A 19,049-nucleotide genomic window follows, 5' to 3' on the forward strand; every position below is an offset into this window, starting at 1 on the left:
ACTGTTAAGTTTTAGTCATTAAAAAGTGTGTTATACTCTGGTTTTATTTGTAACCATATTCTGTTTCTCTTATCCTTGCTTAATATCACTTGAATCTCTACTCTTATTAATAAACTTATTTTGTTTTATTATAAAATTTATCTCAGGTGTGCATCCTCAGCTAAGCCAACAGGCTGGTGTGTATACTGTCTCTTTGGAGACAGTGGAATAGATAATTTCTTTGAGTGTCCAATGACAGGGGCTGGATATGGCAGGGGAACGCTCTCCAAGGGAGTTCAGGAACTAAAGTGCACCAAGCGTTACCTGCAAGCTGAAATAAGGGCTGAAAGGGTCCTGAGGTGTTTGTTGGGCTAGCTAACAGTCTGGAGTATCAGGGAGCTGACACACAGTTTAACAGCAGCAAACCTCTCTCGCTGAGGCAGAGGGGTAACAAGGTGATTTACAGTTCTGAACACCCCAAGAAAGCATCACAATTTTACCTCTCAATTCCCTGAGTCTGTTAAAATCTGTATTTTTGACGTCCATTGTCTTTATTCTGCTGCTCTCACTCCCTTTCCTTAGAATCATGAAATCTATCATTTCATGATCACTTTCACCCAATTGCCTTCTACGTTCAGATTTGCAATTAATCCCCTTAGTCGGAAATTCCTGCAGAACTACGTTCAACTACAAGCAGCCATTTGTTATTAAAATATATTTTTATATCCATCAAAAAGCTAACCGCATCTCAATTCTAACCATTTCACATATTCATCTTTCAAACTAATGAATTATCAAAGTTACCTACCTTTTACTCAATTACTTATTCAAAGGGTGAAATTTGTATCAAGGTTTTGGCAAAGCTTTAATCTACCCAACATCCTACATCTTACTTTAAATCTATGTTTAAATTACAGTACAGCCCCACACTCACACTGTCATAGGGCACAATCCAGCTCCCAGTAAAATCCATGATACGCTCCCATTGACTTCTTTGGAAGCAAAATCTGGTCCACTCTAGTTCATAATTTATGTTCTAAGTAATTATTTCCCGTGATAAAGTAATCTCCAGTAATCTACATATATTTTTCAGAGGAAGACACAAGAGCAAACAGTTTCATTCTCCTTAAGATGACAATAAAGACTAAAGCTGTAACAAGATATGTCCTAACCACAAAACACGTAAAGAGTACATAAAGCTATCATGGCCCATGATGAGTCCCATGAGTAAAAGCAATGAAAAGATCAGAATACAAATCTTCCTTTTCACTCGTACCGAGTATCTAATGGAGTTTAAGAGGAAATTATTCATTTTAATTCATACTAAAGAGCAGTTTTGTATTTCAGAATGGAAAATATGGCAAAATAGACCTGTATTGTGATTTTTTTGGTACCAATATACTTTTTTTCTCCCCTGCAGACTTAACACAGTACAATACTAACCCACTGGATGAGTGGTTTTCAACAACAAAAAAACAACCTACAATGGGAGACTGAGCACTGAGATCTAGGTGATGTTTGATTAAGAAGTTATTTGTCTAGAATTTGTAAATGGGAACAGATTTTTTGGGGTGGGAGGATCTATTTAATGATGGAGAACAAATTTTATAGCTTGGCTCTGTGAGTGACAAGTGCTTCCAGTAAAGCTAATAGGAGTTGCGAGTACTTTTGAAAATTTGGGCCTGATTTGCCCAACATCACACAGTAAGTCAGAGGCAGAGACGGAATAGAACTGAAGTCTCCTGACCCATCCCCCTACTTTATTAATGTGCCAAGATTTTTCTAACTTTACATTTATAAATTTGAGGAACTTGCTTGACAGACACAGATATTCTCCTTTTTGAATTTGTGAATCCTCTTTCCCTTATATACCAACCAAGTATTTCTTTGCAAGGTGGAGACGTCCCATTTAACAACACTTGCAGCAGAATCAAATCATGCCACTTCCTATCAAAACAGTGCAAGAATCCTAGTTCTATGGGAACAAGTGTAGACAGAAGAGTAGTCAGTCATTAGTATTAAATTACAGTGGGACCACTCTGAAACAAACAAAAGTCCATATAGAACTGTAAGACATCTACACCAATGTCAAAAACCTTTATCACAATCAGTGTTAAGTCAAATATCAGATATTAGAAGTCAAGCATTCTAAGTGTTCACAAATATACAAGTACAATAAATAAGTTAAAATGTCAACATGTATTTAGAAGTTTTATTTTATAGAACTGATGTACCATGTACTATGTATAAGCCTGCGAGTTTGTCATGGAGGTCACGGATTCTGTAACTTTCCACGACCTCCGTGACTTCTGCAGTGGCTGATGCGCCTGGCTCAGGAGCAGCTCAGGCAGCCCCTGCGCTAGGCGCACCAGCTGCTGCTGGGGCAGTCTAGGGCCCTTGTGCCCCACCCCACCCCAAACCTCCCCCCAGCAGAAGAGATTGGGTGTGGGAAGGGGTTGGGGCAGGGGACAGGGTGAGGTGGGCTCTGGGTGGCGTTTACCTGGGTTGCTCCCCGGAAGCGGCAACATCCCCCTTGCTCAGCTGCTAGGCAGAGGCATGGCCAGGCAGCTCTGCATGCTGCCTCCGCCTGCAGGCGCCACCCCCGCAGCTCCCCTTAGCTCCCCCCCCCCCCCCCCCGAAGTTTTAATCACCGGTATTTTTAGTAAAAATCATGGACGGGTAACGGACCATGAATTTTAGTTTACTGCCTGTGACCTGTCCATGACTTTTACTAAAAATACCGTGACTAAAATGTAACCTTAACTATGTACCATGAACTGATATATAATATATTATTGTAGTACATGGTATATACCAGCTAAGCATCAGATAAAGTGCATTATTGTTCACCATACTATACCACAGTAAGTTGTTCTTTTCTACTGGAAACACTGACTTTTGATAACAACAAGCAGCAATGTGTTAAAGAGCTTCATGTCATCTTATCATAACTGGGACCCAATTCTGCTGCCTTTATTTAAGCTGAGTTTCAATTGTACCACTTGCAAAAAAAGGTACTTCTTAAAACAAGGATGGCAGAATCCAGTTTAAAAACAATCCACAATATTATATAAAGTATAAATAAGGTAGCATACATACTTCTCTGCTTGTAGCTTTGTCGTCTTCACCATCAGATCCTGAGTCTGTTCCTTCGCTGCCTAGAATATAATTTGTATCACTGTAGCTATATGAAGTTAACATACAGTACCAAACTAACTCCATTACTACTGTTTTTAAATATACTTTAAAAAGCCCTCTAATTACAAGCCATTTAAACAAAGTACTCTTTGAACCGCCTTGTTATAATAACAATTAATTGATTATTTCCTAGTTTTCAATATTTAGGCATTATTAGGCATAAAAAAAGAATTCCATTTAAAATTCTTGACCTGTGCTACAAAGCCATTTCAACACATATTATAATTAGTTTCAATTATTTTATTTGGTCCTTCAGTTGCAAAAGGAGTTGGACATGCTCATCTGAATGCAAAAGGGCTCATTATCTATTCAGCCCTGTTCTCTGGGCAGCCTTAAGCATAGTGCACCCAGCATAGGCTCTGGCTGCTGGGCAGTGACAACCCAACGGATCCATTAGGGCTAGCCCCCCAGGTGACAGCCAACTGTACCAGAGCTGTGGCTCTCCTAGTGTCAAAACGAAACAGCACAGGAATGTGACTTTGAGCCATGAGGTAATGAGCTCTATTTTATTACTGTTGGTCTATCTGTGCTCCCTGTAGAAATTGTGGATATCATTCCAGTGACAGAGGAAACCCTAAAGCAAGATTTAGGCTGAATATCAAGAATAACTTCCTAATAGCAAGACATATTCAGCTGCAGAACAGAATAGAAGTAGTGGAAAAAGAACTAGAAAGATATATGATAAGAAATAATCACGTAATCACAGAATCATAGAAATGTGGGGCTGGAAGGGATCTTAAGAGGTCATCTAGTCCAGTCCCCTGCTCTGAGGCAGGACCAAGTAAACTTAAACCATCCTTGATAAGTTTTTGTCTAACCTGTTCTTACAAACATCCAATGTCAGAGATTCCATAACTTCCCTTGGAAGCCTATTCCAATGCTTAGCTATCCTTATAGTTAAAAATCTCCTATATCCTAAAACCTAACCTAAATTGCCCTTGCAGCAGATTAAGCCTTCTTGTCGGACTTTCAGTGGACACGGGGAACAAATGATCACTGTCTTCCTTTTAACAGCCATTTGCATATCTGAAGACAGTTATAAAGTTTCCCCCTCAGTATTCTCTTCTCAACCTCATAACACTGTGAGCCACTATAACCCACAGATTCCGTTCAGGATTACTACACCCTAGCCAGTTTTTCCCTATTTTGTAACTATGCATTTGATTTTTAATTCCTAAATGCAGTACTTTGCATTTGTCTTTATTGAATTTCACCTTGTTGAATTCAGACCAATTCTCCAATTTGTAAACATCATTTTGAATTCTAATCCTGTCCCTCCAAAATGTATGCAACCCCTCCCAGGAAGGTGTCATCTGCAAATTTTATAAGCATACTCTTCATTCCATTAGGCAAGTCATTAATAAAATGAATGAATAGTACCAGACTCAGAACAGACCTAGGACTCCACTTGATATGTTCTCCCCACATCCCCCCCCGTTTGACAGCGAACTACTGTGTGACGATGCGGTTCTGGCGAGACCCAACTGAGAGTGCCAATTCAGGACAAATTGCTAAAACAGGGCAGTTACAGCCCAAAGCTGGGGTTTCTCCACCTCTATGGCAAACCAAACCAGCCAGACAAAGAGGACTTTGGTTTCACCCCACTGGCTAACCACAAGTCACACAAACAATTCCCTTAGACACTCCAGTTTCCCAGTATCACCACCAGTGCCACTCATTATGGGGACAAATGGTTATGAAAACCAATATCCCAATATACACAAAAAAGGTTCTCTCGATCCCAAAGGACCAAGCGCCAGATCCAGGTCAATATATAACTCCCATCTTTCCCACAAATCACGCTGTTGCCAATCCTTTACAATCTAAAATCTAAAGGTTTATTCATAAAAGGAAAAGGACAGAGATAAGAGTTAGAATTGGTTAAATGGAATCAATTACATACAGTAATGGCAAAGTTCTTGGTTCAGGCTTGCAGCAGCGATAGAATAAACTGCAGGTTCAAATCAAGTCTCTGGAACATCCCCAACTGGGATGGGTCATTCAGTCCTTTGTTCAGAGCTTCAGTTTGTAGCAAAGTCCCTCAAGAGGTAAGAAGCAGGATTGAAGACAAAATGGAGATGAGGCATCAGCCTTTTTATAGTTTTTCCAGGTGTAAGAACACCTCTTTGTTCTTACTGTGGAAAATTACAGCAAAATCGAGTCTGGAGTCACATGGGCAAGTTCCTGCATATTTTGCTGAGTTACAAGGCGTCTCTCCATGGGTCAACTGTATAGCTGATGGTCCTTAATGGGCCATCAAGCAGGCTAGACAGAGCTAACACCCACCTGTCTGGGAGGTTTCCCAGAAGCACAACATAAGTTTGAAATACAGACAGTACAGAGCCAATATTTATAACTTCAACTACAAAAATGATACACATATCTAGGCAGCCTAATCATAACCAGCAAACCATAACCTTGTCTTAGACACCTCATTTGACACCCCTTTATACAAGCTTTGGTGCCACTACAGGACTTTGGTTGCAACCATGTTCTATATGGTTCCAGATTATATCAACAACGTCAACCTAGGACTCCACTTGATATGTTCCTCCTCCCCCCCCCCCCCCCCCCCCCGTTTGACAGCGAACTACTGATAACTACTTTTTGAGTATAGTCTTTCAACCACTTTTGCACCCACCTTATGGTAATTTCATCTTGATCACAGTTCCCTAGTTTTTATTATGAGAATGTCATGTGGGACTGTCTCAGAAAACCTACCCAAAATCAAGATAGAACATCTACTGTCCCCCTCTATTCACTAGGCCAGTAGCATCAAAGAAATAAATCAGGTTGGTTTGGCATGATTTGTTCTTGACAAATCCATATTGGCTATTTCTTATAACCTTATTATTTACTAGATGCTTACAAACCGATTGCTTAATAATTTGTTCCAGTAACTTTCCAAGTAATGATGACTGTTCTGTAATTTCCCAGGTCCTCTTTATTTCCCTTTTTAAAGACAGGTACCATGTTAGCCCTTCTCCAGTTTTCTAGGACCTCACCTGCCCTTCATGAGTTCTCAAAGATATTGTTAACAGTTCCAAGATTGTTTCAGCTAGTTTCTTAAATATCCTGGGGAACATTTCATGAGGCAATGCCAATTTGAATGCATCTCAATTATTAATATTCTTTAATGTTCTTTCCCTATTTTGGCTTATGTTCCTTCCTCATTGTTAATATTGTGTTAAGCATCTGATCACAATTAACCTTTCTAGTGAAGATAGAAGCAAAATAGTCATTAAACACCTCAGCTTTCTTAATGCCAGCCGTTAACGCTCCTTCACCACTAGGTAGGGGACCTACACTTTCCTTAGTCTTTCTCTTGTTCCTAATGTATTTAAAGAACCTCTTGTTGCCTTTTTATGTCCCTTGCTAGGTTTAAATCATTTTGTCCCTGAGCCCTTTCTGATTTTTTTGCTGTTGTTGCTGCATGTTAGTGCTAGTCTTTTGTACTCATCCTTAAGAAATTTGTTCATGTTTCCACGTTTTGTAGGATTCTTTTTTGAGTGCCAGGTCATTGAAGAGCTCCTGATGGAGCCATATTGGCTTCTTCCTGTCTTTCCTTTTCATCAGGCTAGATTGCTGTTGTACTTTTAGTATTGTCTCCTGAACTACTTTACTGCTAACATTTTTTCTACCCAATGGCCCTTACCTACCAGTTATCTGAGTTTATAGTCTGCTTTTTTGAAGTCCATGGGTTTTATTCAGAAAAGTAGCTGAGGGTTAGTGACAGAATATACCCATGTTCACATCCTACACAGTGTTGTAATAATTTCTGTACAAGGCATATCTTGTCAGGTATCATTTCAAAACTCAATTTGCTGATCAATAATACCATGACAAAATGCACATAGCAGCATTATATGTGAAGACATAAACACAAGCTGAAATCATGACTAACAGTATGTTTGCCAGCTAAGTCTGGGGAGTGGCCAGAGACACAGGACAAGCTGACACCTTAGCCAGTTATAAACAAGGCTGACAGACATTACTCACTAAGTAGCCATTCTTTGGCAGGAAAGGGGGCAGGGGCAAAAATCTACATCTTAGCAAAGCAAGAGCATGGAGTTTCCTTCCATGCAGACTGCAGGTTGCCTTGCTCCCAGCTTCTCTAAGGGGGGAAAAGGACTATAAAAAGAAGAGACAGACACACACACACACACCCGCCGCCTTTCCCCCTGCCACAGAAGAGGCAAAGGATGCAACCATTGGACTCTACGGGAGGGGTCCTAACCAAAAGAGCTTAGGGATAAGACTGCTGGAAGCATGTAGTGAGAAAACTTTGCTTTGAATCTAATGTAGTTAAGTTAGGCATCAGTAAGCATTTTATCTTTATTTTTCTTGTAACCACTTCTGACTTCTATGCTCATTGCTTGTACTCACTTAAAATCTCTCTTTATAATTAATAACCTTGTTTTGTTTTACCTGATCCAGTGTGTTAAAGATGAAGTGCCTGGGTAACCCCATTTGGGGTAACAAGTTTTCTGCATAATATTCCCTTAAAGGAATAAGACTGAATATATTTCTACTGTCTTGGTGTAGCGGAGTGGTTACCGGCTCCTGCCCTGCAGGGCTAGAAACAGCCTAGGACAGGGCTGTGGCTGGGGCAGAAGCCTGGGCTGATTGGGGGAAAGTAGGCTCAGCTGGGGCCATGCCCCAATCAGGCCCAGCTGGCCCTATAAAAGGCAATGCCCCTAGCAAGAGAAGGGCCTGGCTGCAAGGTGCTAAGAAGGGAACCTAGATTGCAGCAGGGCTGGGGAAAGGCCTAGGGAACCAGGGAGCTCCAGCCTAAGAAAGTCCCAGGCTGCAGGTCTGGTAAGGCCCATTAGATATTGGGTTGCAGGGGTCAGCCCATGAATAGGCAGAGGCAGCAGATCCAAACCCCCTTTGCCTATGATGAGTGGCTTATACTGCAGTCTGCCCCAGTGAACGGGGGCTAGATAGGGACTGGCAGTAGCCGAACACTGAGGCAAAGTGGGGATAGTGGGTGGGGGTTCCCCTAGGAGGGGGAGACCCTGAGGCTGTAAGGCGTTACTGCTAGAGGGGCAGCACCCCAGGTAAATGGGAGGGACACGGGGCCAGCGGTAAGGCGGATCACCGGCCTGCAGAGGGCACTCCGGACGCTGGGAGAGCTAATTCCTGAGGATGACCAGCAGGAAGCGCCACAGGGGTGAGTCCGCACTCTTACACTTGGAGAGGGCTGGGTAGCACAGGACATATGTTCCCAGGGGAGAATCTGGGCTTGGGAGTGTGTTGGGGTCACTCTCTCTTACTCTTTAAGGCCGGTAAGAGACAACATGTAGCTGGCTGACTGCAGCACACACAAAGTTGGAAGTGATTTACATGCTGAAGATTTGTGAGCAGTCCTGGTTGGAGGCTACAGCAGCAAAGCATTGTAAAGGGCATCCCACATTACAGGGCAGGCGTGACACAGTTACTCATTGGTCTGAATTGTATGCTGGTATGCCACAGGGTTATAGTGGATCACACGCTTTATAATATAAGCAAATCATTCTGCGCTATATTAGCAGGATTGTTGTAAGCTAGACACAAGAAGTGGTTCCTTCCATTAAACTAAACCCTGATAACTCCTCAAGTGGAGTATTATACTTCAGGACAGATGTGAACAAACTGGAGAAAGTCCAGTGGAGAGCAACAAAAATTAATCAAGTTCTAAAAAGCATGAGGAAAGACTGAAAAATTGGGTTTGTTTAATCTGAAGATGACTGGGGGGGGGACGTGATAAGTCTTCAAGTACATAAAAGGTGATTAAAAAGAAGAGGACAATAGACTGTTCTCCTTAATCAATGAGGATGAGACAAGAAGCAATAGGCTTAAATTGCAGCAAAGGAGATTTAGGTTAGACATTAAGAAAAACTTCCTAATGGTAAGGGTAGTTAAGCACTGGAACACATTGCCTAGGAAGGTTATGGAATTCTGATATTGGATGTTTTTAAGAACAGGTTAGACAAACACCTGTTAGAGATGGTCTAGATCAGGGGTCTCAAACATGCGGCCCGCCATAGGCGCCAATTCCACCGGCTGCCATGCTCCCCGCATCCTCTCTTGTCCTCCCCCCCACCCCCCCACCCCAAGCGTGCCACATCCCCACTCCTGCCAAACAGCTGTTTGGTGGCACTTAGGACTTGGGGGGCGGGGAGGGGGGGAGTGGGGACGCGGCATGCTCAGGGGACGATGCGGAGAAGAGGTGGGGCCAGGGCAGGGATTTGGGGAAGGGGTTGGAATGGGGGCAGGGAAGAGGTTCATGGAAGGGGTGGAGTGGGAGCAGGGCACGGGGGAAGGGGGCTTTAACTAAAGTAATTCTAAAAGTAAATGCGTGTTTTGTCATTTTGAGTGAGGTGCATTATTGATTGTTTATATTTTATTAAAACCCCTCTTCGCATTAGTTTTTAAAAGTTAATACATTGGCTTTTAATAACATGCTACATTACTCTTCATTTTATTCATTTTTTTACTATACTTTTGTATCGTCGTATGAAAAGGTTTCAGTGATGCGGCCCTCAGGCCAACGTACTAGTCCTCATGTGGCCCTCGTGGTGATTTGAGTTTGAGATTCCTAATCTAGATAATGCTTAGTCCTGCCTCAGTACAGGGGGACTGACTAGATGACTTACTGAGATCCCTTTCAGTCCTACATTTCTATGAAACATTATCCTCCCTAACAATTATGCCACAACAATCAAGATCAGCTGAAGAGTTTGAGAACAGCCCCTAGATTTTTATCACTGGTGATATGGAAGTAGATCAGTCCTATTCCATAGCCCTCAATATCATGCATATGTCAAAGCCAGGGGCTATTGATCGTAAAGGTACACCTCTACTCCAATATAACTCAGTCCTCCGGAGCCAAAAAATCTTACCGCGCTATAAGTGAGACTGCATTATATCAAACTTGCTTTGGCTCCCCTGCTCCTTGTCCCCTGACCACCCCCTCCAGAGAGCCCTGTCCTTAATCACCCCCAGGACCACATCCCCTACCCAACCCTCTTGCTCCCTGTCCCCTGACTGCCCCGAACGCTATCCACACACACCCGCCCCCTGACAGGCACTCACCGGCAGCAGCAGGAAGCGGAGCAGCCCAGCCCTAGCCCGCTCCACTCCGCCAGCTCCCAGCCGCACCACTCCGCTTCCCACCGCTGGTGAGTGCGGGGAGGTTGGGGAAAGGAGGCTCCCCGTACTCACCTGCGGCGGAGTGCTGCGGGTCCACCCCGCTTCGCTTTCCTTGTCCAGGCCCCAGCCATGTCATGGGGGGGGGGGAAGGTCCTGCACTCACCGGCACCGGCGGAAGCAGAGCAGCCCGGCCCCAGCCCACTCCACTCTGCCAGCTCCCAGCCGCAGCGCTCCACTTCCTGCCGCAGGTGAGTACGGGGGGCGTCCTTTCCCCAACCTCCCCACACTCACCTGCGGCGGGAAGCTGAGCACCGCGGCTGGGACCTGACGCACTGATCCGCCGGAGCGCTGCTTTACTGCGTTGTATGCGAACCCGTCTTGTATGAGGTCTCGTTATATCGGGGTAGAGGTGTATACTGTAATGCTCAGCAACAGGTCTTTGTTGGGGGTAGGGAGGAAAAGGGTGACTCTACAGGGAAGAGGATTAGGGGTTTTTAATATAGTTAAAAGTTTAACAGCATGTATAAATGTACTCTGATAATATTCTTCAGAGGTCTCATTCAACCTCCAAGTAACACAGTTTGGGTACTAACTCCCCATTATCAAACTGCCTTTGCTTTATCTATCTCTCAATGTGTACTTTTATCAGAGGAGCAGAGTGGGAGGGGAGAAGAGGATAGGTAAGAAATATCTCAGTTATTAATGAAGTTGCACTGGGATGGTACTTTCCGCAGGCACATTTCATATTACTGTGTAAGGTTGAATCTTTTTTTCTACTATCTCCAGTTAGCTTTTCTTCCATTGTAACTGATTAAATATACTATTAGCCATTGTCAAAAAGGTAGCAGAGCATGCACGTTGTGAATTGCTCTTCAGAATCATACCCTCCTTAATGTAAAGAAAGCATCATTAACCTTAAAGCAAAAAAGGAAATAATAAAGCAAAGGAAACATTTTTAAAATGTGCATGGCTATTTTTTTCCAGGTTTTATTCCAGAAAGCACTTTAAAATGCATTTATCTTTTTCCTGAATTCATTAGTAGCTACAAAATGTTAAGATGTTAACAAGAGATAATACTGTGTGGCTGGATTATGAAGTTTAATGTCTGTAGGACCTTTTAGAACTGAACATTATTAAACAAAAGTGAAAAATGCGAATAGGTCAGTAAGAAAAATGCAGCTTTTAATGGTCATTAAAATTAAATTCAGGTGCCCAGGATTAAGGACTTGAGTCTAAACCATTTTGTGAAGAAGTGTATTGTATCCAGATCTTTTCTCCAAAGTTATTTTTTATTTAATTAAAAAAAAAAGCCACAAAACACAGAAGAAGGTATCAGTTTCCTTTCTGAAGAACACCTCTTTTGGAGAAGTCGAGCTCCTAGTTTCCTTTCTGAATTGAAATACAAATTGCTAAAAGAAATACCAACACCAAAACTGGAGAGAGAAATGAGAAAGATCTTGGTTCAGAGCTGGCTATATACATCTGTAGGAATGTCTTATTTACTTAGCACCCAAAGTGGGCTAGATGTTGCACATATTAAGCTGACAAAACTTTGTAGTGTAGACAAGGCCTTAGACCAGTAGTTCCCAAACTTTAACAACCCTCGAACCCCTTTCACTAAATTGTGAAATCTCGTGAACCCCCCTCCTAAAAATGAATATTTTCAAGGGTTAAAGTTTAAATTTCCTCAGTGTGATGGATGCCCCAACTGCCCGGCCCCGCTCTTCCTGGGGCTCAGGCTGGGGTTTGGGCTGCCAGCTCCCCCGCTGATGGGGGCAGGGCTTGGGCTGCCAGCCCCAATAGCCCAGCCCTGCTCTCCCTGGGGCTCGGGCTGCCAGCCCCACATGGAACGCTGGGGTTCGGGCTGCTGGCTCCCCCACTGACAGGGGCGGGGCTCGGGCTGCTAGCCCCGTGCAAAGCGCTGGGGTTTGGGCTGCCGGCTCCCCCGCTGACCGCTGGGACTTAGGCTGCCAGCCCCAACTGCCCGGCCCCGCTCCAGCCCCCTGCAGAGCATTGGGGTTTGGGCTGCCGGTCCCCCCGCTGACGGGGGCAGGGCTCGGGCTGCCAGCCCCAACTGCCCGGCTCTGCTCTCCCTGGGGCTCGGGGTGTCTGCCCTGCAACCGGGTCCCACCTGCTGTCTCCAATGCCCGGGATCCTCTGTCCGCCATTAGTGAAATTTTTCTGGCAAACCCCCTGTAACGTTCTGTGAACCCCAGTTTGGGAACCACTGCCTTAAACACAACAGATAGACATAGACCAATGGGAAAGTACAAGGAACCAATGAAACAATATTGGTCAAAATGACAGGCACTGGTTTCATATAACAGAGGACCAAAAAGAGCTAGAAGAGATTCAAACATGCAAAAAATGAACAAGTTGTTGTTTGTCATTGGCTGATTTTAGTTCCTCCCCACCTTCCCCTACTAATTCAAATTCCCATTTACCCTTCAACCTCTTCACTCATTGCCCACTCCCACACTTATAGCCTCCCTTTCAATTCAGCTACTAGCTACATCGAATCCCTGGCCCAGATCATGGTAGCAAAGTCAATATATGAAAAAGGGTCACACTTCTGGCCAGGGGGAAAAAGGCAATCCTAGTCACTCCTGTTATAAGACGGCCTAAACAGCTGGGAATCCAACAGTATCCAGTTATTCCTAACTTGAGTAAAAACGGAAGACACATTCAATTAAAAGGAAAAATATATTCCTGGCCATATCGTCTATTTGCATCGCTCACTCTATCCACATCCCTCCCATATTATCCAGCTTGAGATCCAGCTAGCTTTTATCTGTTCCCCATGATCTACTGTACAGTGGCCAAGGCATTTGACAGCACTGTCTGTGTTTGATGAAAGTGATCTAGAACTTATTAATCCTCATAATAGTTCCATACACACATTAAGAAGGAACAAGGTAGTTTTTTATACTGTATAATACACTTTTAGATTCAAAATTAAAGTACAGCATTCTTCATATAATCAGTTTTTCACCATATTAAAAAACTGATGGATACCTTGATACTCTGAACGAAACATATTCCTATAACTGAAATGGAAGTAGTGATATGTAACTCCCCTGAAAGTAGTTGAACGTCTTTTCTTTAGAACTAGAAACACACTGATTACTATACCAAGATAACAGTTACACAATAGCATTAATATTCTAGAGTTGCCTTAATAGAGCTGTTAATGGAAAAAACTTCTTTGGTCACTTTGTTAAGCAGTTAAGTAATCTGCCAAGATTCAGCAGGGAAAGATAGGGAAAAAACAGACATATATTCCTACAGTACCTGCAAACGAATGGTCATGTCCTGACAGCAATTGCTCATTGCCTGAACATCTTCATTTATACTTTCAAGCTCCTAAGAATAGAATAAGAGTGGTAGTTTATTTGTATTGTGGTGTATTTTTCTGCAATGGTTATGCTACATCAAGTCTACAATTAGAATCTAACTACAGAATTTTTCAAAATGTTGGCATGCATGATTTATCTATGTTTCAGCAACAGTTCCCCTTCCACACCCTCTCAGAAGAAGTTATCTAGTCCAGTTTTCTTCTTGGGTGTACTTTTCCTAAATGTGTTTAATTTCACTCAGTGATCATACCAGTGAGCTTCTTAGGATTAAAGAACAGCAGATAATATTGCCATTTCATTTGCCAAGCAGCAGTGCACACTCTATCTTCCATGATGCATCAGCATCTGTACAGAGTGTTCAGTATATTGCAATTCTGTACTGCTGAGCAAAATATGAAGGACCTTTTATTACTACAGAAGAAAACTTGCCACTGCTTTGGCTCTTCAGTGGCAAGTCTATCATACCAACAAAAACTAAATCTGGATGCCAGAGAACATTTAGTTGGTTTATTTATAAGGGAAAAACAGCTAGCTTTGGAAGTTTAGCGTCTCTTTTGTTTCTTGTCAGTCTGACATTACAACCAAACAAATTTCAAATTGTAGTACTGAGACAATTCAGTAAAAGAGCATCTGGTTTGCTTGATTTTAGTGAAATCACTTTATGATCACATCCAGTTACTGAGGGCTCTATCCAACCACATATTTACATGTACTGAGTCAAGTCATTTCCAGGAAGGTTTTAGCTCCAGTATATTTATGTTCAGAAGTCAAAGTGATGAACACCTTACATGTGAGAAAAATGGTCGAATTATAGAAAAGGCTGAAACAATTCTACTATGATGATAAATTTGCTTTGGAAAAGGAAAAATTCTTTGAGGCTTGGTTTTCATGTAATCAATACTAGAGACAAGGTAAGTGAGGGAACATCTTTTACTGGACCAACCTCTATTGGTGAAAGAGCTGAGTTTTCAAGCTTACAGAGGTTTTTTTCAGATCAATTCTAGATGTTTTAAGATGAGTTGTTAACAAAAATGTTACCTCTTTAACTTGCTTGAAAATGCAGACAAATTCTTCATTTATGGCTAAGTTACGGCGCTCAATGTCTCCACGCAAGTTTCTTCTGGTGCGCAAACTGTTTTCGACAAAAAAGGTTGAAAGAGCCTTGAGAGCTTCCAGCATTTCCTGTACAATATAAGAAAATTAACTAAGAACTTCTGTTCTAAGATACATAAGAACGGCCCAACTGGGTCAGACCAAAGGTCCATCTAGCCCAGTATCCTGTCTACCGACAGTGGCCAATGCCAGGTGCCCCAGAGGGAGTGAACCTAACAGGTAATGATCAAGTGATCTCTCCCTGATTCAAGACATTGATGTTGAGTATTCTTTAACCATCTAAAATTAACACATTTTTAAAAAAATTATAACTCCTCAAGCAGTTCGATTGTCTCTATTTTAATTTTTTTCCCCAAACTTTCATATGTGAGGTGGTGCACAATCACTTTCAACCACTATATTAATAACTGATCTGAATGTTCCATGCACAATCAAAATTTAGATTAACACCAATTAACTATAATGTGTTCTTGAGTGTGAATTTCCTTATGGGCAGAAAAGAGTGGGTGATACTTGATGTTAATTTAAACACAAAATACATGAATTTTAATGTCCAAAAAATAAAGTCTTAGAAAATACGGTTGAGATAGAATAGGAGTACTTGTGGCACCTTAGACTCTAAACAACTCCTGTTCTTTTTGCGGATACAGACTAACACGGCTGCTACTCTGAAACCTATCATAATGTAGATAGTATTTATTGTTATTCTGATTACAGTTATGGGATATTATAACTGCCTGCTGAAATGTGTTGGAGGACTCTTGGACAAGCACCTTTCCCACCACAACTAGATAGGGTGCTTTTATATAGCTTAGTGAACATACTTTACTATCAACATTGCAGGTTTTACCCCCAGAAGACCAGACACCTACCCATGGGTTGCAGGCCTGAGCCACACTTGGGTTTTTACACTCCAAGGGGAAAATGATGAAGGATAAGAGAAGAGCATAAGGGTGTGCTGGGGCAGCCAGCATCACCCATTCATTCCAACATCAAGCCACCCTTACCCGCAGGCTGGCTCGGTAACCTGCCAGGCCCAGTACGGTGGGTCAGGGTATGAACAACTGTGAACACCTGTTTCGGGTCTGCATGAGAGCATCTCGGCAAGCACCGACCGCGCTGGCGATCAGTCAAGAAGGGCTCACCTCTCTCCTGGGAGGCTCAGGGGCCACACGGTGTAGAGCATCGATCCCAGGTACATTAGCCCCCCGCATTCTCTCCTGCTCTCCACCCCCGCCAGGGCCTCTCCCCATCCCCGCGGCTCTAGTACTCCCCGCAACCCGCACGGGCAGCCTGCTCCCCCGGGCCTGGGCAGCCTCCACCCCCCATACTCGCCCCCTCCGCCCTGGGCAGCCCGCTGCCCTCGGTACCTAACTCCCCCCGCTGCCCCCCAGGCAGTGCCCGCCCCGCTCTCACCTTGTCGTTGTCCAGCCGCGTCTCCAGGACCTTGTGGAGCTTACGGGACAGCGGGTTGCTACTGGGCGGCGCGGTCCCGGTGCTGCCGGGGGGGCCCTGAGAGGAGCCCGACGGCGGAGCCGCCACCTCGCCCCGGCTCTCCGCCATCTTCCCCTCCCCCAGCGGAACCGGCCTAGCCGCGCCACCTCACCCACCTGCCGGGGAGCGGCCCGAAAATACTCCCCCCCGGCAACCGACTCCGAGCAATTTGATTCCGCTCTCTACACCCGTGGGGGACAGTATGTGCTGGGACACCAGGAGCGACTGGGCTCCAGGGCGGCGCATGGGGGAGGGGATGACTGGGGCTCCAGGGCGGCGCACGGGGGGTTGGGGGCGGGGCTCCATGGAGATACAGAGGGGAAGCGGATAGGGGCGGGGCTCCATGCAGAGGCGGATGGGGGCGGGGCTCTAGGGCGGCGCACGGAGGTTTGGGGGCGGGGCTCCATGGAGATACAGAGGGGAAGCGGATGGGGGCGGGGCTCCAGGGCGGCGCACGAAGCAGTTGGAGCTCTGTTGACATCCCTCAGCTGGTGTCGCTCGCGCAGGGTGTGCGCTTGGGTCGGGGGCTCTGAGTTCTGCCCAGTTCATGCAGGGCCTAGCACCGTGGTCTCTCATGCTTTTACACCCAAGATCACTTTTTGAATTAAAGGACAACCTAGTATCTACCCCATCCCCCTCCCTCGCTCTCCTCCTCCACCCTCACTCACTTTCACCAGGCTGGCAAAGAAAGGACTTGAACTGAGGTTTCCCATTCAGGAGAGTGCTCTAAGCACTGAGCGATAGGGTGGTGCTCCCTCAGGCTGTTGCAGCTGTTCCGCTGTAAAAAGTAATAGAGTGGAGCAGGGGCTTTGAACCCTGGGTATCCCATCTCCCAGTGGGTACCCTAACTACTAGACTGCAAAAAGAACAGGAGTACTTGTGGCACCTTAGAGACTAACAAATTTCGCAATGCCACAAGTACTCCTGTTCTTTTTGCGGATACAGACTAACACGGCTGCTACTCTGAATACTAGACTGCAGTTTCTCTTGCCTAATGATTGTTGCCCTGTTGATCTATCATTAAATTGTCAGTGGGCCAGTCCTGGATCATTAATCAGAAATAGGTGCTGTCATGTTGTCTCCAGTGGCTCACAACTGTGAGAGTCTGCCCTGAGGTAGGCAATCAAAAACAGTGCAGACACCCCAAATTGGCAGTGTGTTGTATAATTAGATTTTACCAACCGATAAGAAGTGTGAACTTCAGGATTACTATATCAGTCTCACCACAGAGTCACAGATGGCTCTCCAGTCTATCTTGCCGCGCAGGCAAACTGGACTTAGTGATAAATGGTTATAAAAAATCATAAAATATTCAGGTTGCTTCCAGTCCCAAGAAACCAATCACTTATCCCAGATCAGTTAGTACCCTAGGTCTTACACCAAAGACATAACCTGTAGCCAATCCTGTAATAAAATATCTAAAGGTTTATTAACTAACAAAAAGAAATTAGAGTTATGAGTCTCTGGCCCTGTGAGAGTTCAAACAGCAAAGAGGTGAAAAATTCTCTTGTGATCCTGTTTTATCTTTTACATTTAGTCTTCCAGTCCACAAGAGGAGCTCTATTGCAGGTAGCATTTCCAAGGTGTGATAGGGCCATTCACAAATCCTTTGTGTTCCAATGTTCCTTAATGGCCCATTTAATCTTTATAGGCCTCCTGAATGGGGGTGGGGTGGGGGAATTCCCATGCCTTAGTTCACAACTTGCGAGCAAACATTTTCAAAGTTATAAAGCAAAACTTACATATTTTCTTATAGCATGGAATACAGAATTACACATGAGATTAATGCATGCAGCAATTTACAAGCATTTCATAGAGACTAAATATATTCATATAAGACTAATACCTATTTTGAACAAAACTAACCTCCAGGTGAGCTGGTTTGGTTTCCAGCTATGAATTTGTCAGTTCTTAGCAAAGGGCTACAGCTTTGGCCACAGCTGGCACTTCATTTACCAGTGTCACAGATGCCTCCCTACAACCTGAAACTCCGGGGCCTCTCTCGGAGATGGGTGGGATTTAGGACACACCCCTCTCATCAGCATCTCTCATTGGCTGGTTTAGACAGCTCCTTACCTAGTGTGCTGGCTTTTGTGGATCACGTTCTTAAGTGCCTGTCTTTCCCCATTCATTGTATAGCAGCATTTTTCAAAGTGGGAGTCCAACTCAAAAGCGGGTCACAAGTCTGTTGTAGAGGGTCACAAGATTATAAAAAAATATTGCTGGGGGACTTGAAGGGAGTACAGCAGCTGCCACTCTCCAGCCACCCAGCTCTGAAGGCAGCCCCATTGCCAGCAACTGCACAGAAGTAAGGTGGCAATATCATGAGTATGTTCCTATAAGTATGTATGGATAATTTGCTATCACTTTTTTGGGAGGAGGGGTCATCACACCCTGAAATATTTTCAAAGGGGTGGCCCAGCAAAATAAGTTTGAGAACTCCCACTGTATAGGAAGTCTAGGCACCTAACTCAGGCTTTGTGGATCACAGCATTATTCCTGTGATTTTTTAGGCTCCTAAAAATTTGATGCCATGATTCTCAGTGTTGCAATGCCTAAGTCCCTTCATGGATCCCTAGGTGATTTTGAAAATCCCTCTTGGTGCCTATCTGCAAGTTTAGGTGCCCTAATGCCTTTAAAATCTTACTCTTAATAGCTAAGGAGACTGAATTGCCTTCCCACACCAGATAACAGTCCCTTCAGAACATGGTGCCACGGAGTGTGGGGGAGTCAGGGCCCCACACCCCTCACTTCCTGTGATTCACCGTGACTCTC

At 44.1% G+C, this 19,049-nt stretch overlaps 1 protein-coding gene across 1 annotated transcript in view; it reads right to left on the minus strand.

Moving 5' to 3' along the window:
- The window catches only part of COG6 (component of oligomeric golgi complex 6), a 90,314-nt gene extending 73,734 nt beyond the window's left edge, over positions 1 to 16,580 (minus strand). The window contains exons 1-4 of the mRNA XM_005305611.5: positions 16,197 to 16,580; positions 14,706 to 14,849; positions 13,603 to 13,674; positions 3,079 to 3,137 (exon numbers count right to left, since the gene is read on the minus strand). Coding sequence (XP_005305668.2) covers positions 3,079 to 3,137; positions 13,603 to 13,674; positions 14,706 to 14,849; positions 16,197 to 16,343 — 422 coding nt within the window. The 5' untranslated portion in view covers positions 16,344 to 16,580. The remainder of the gene's footprint in view (positions 1 to 3,078; positions 3,138 to 13,602; positions 13,675 to 14,705; positions 14,850 to 16,196) is intronic.
- Between the last annotated feature and the right edge of the window lie 2,469 nt (positions 16,581 to 19,049).

Source organism: Chrysemys picta, chromosome 1 (genome assembly GCF_011386835.1).
Source record: "Chrysemys picta bellii isolate R12L10 chromosome 1, ASM1138683v2, whole genome shotgun sequence".
Taxonomy (NCBI): Eukaryota; Metazoa; Chordata; order Testudines; family Emydidae; genus Chrysemys; species Chrysemys picta.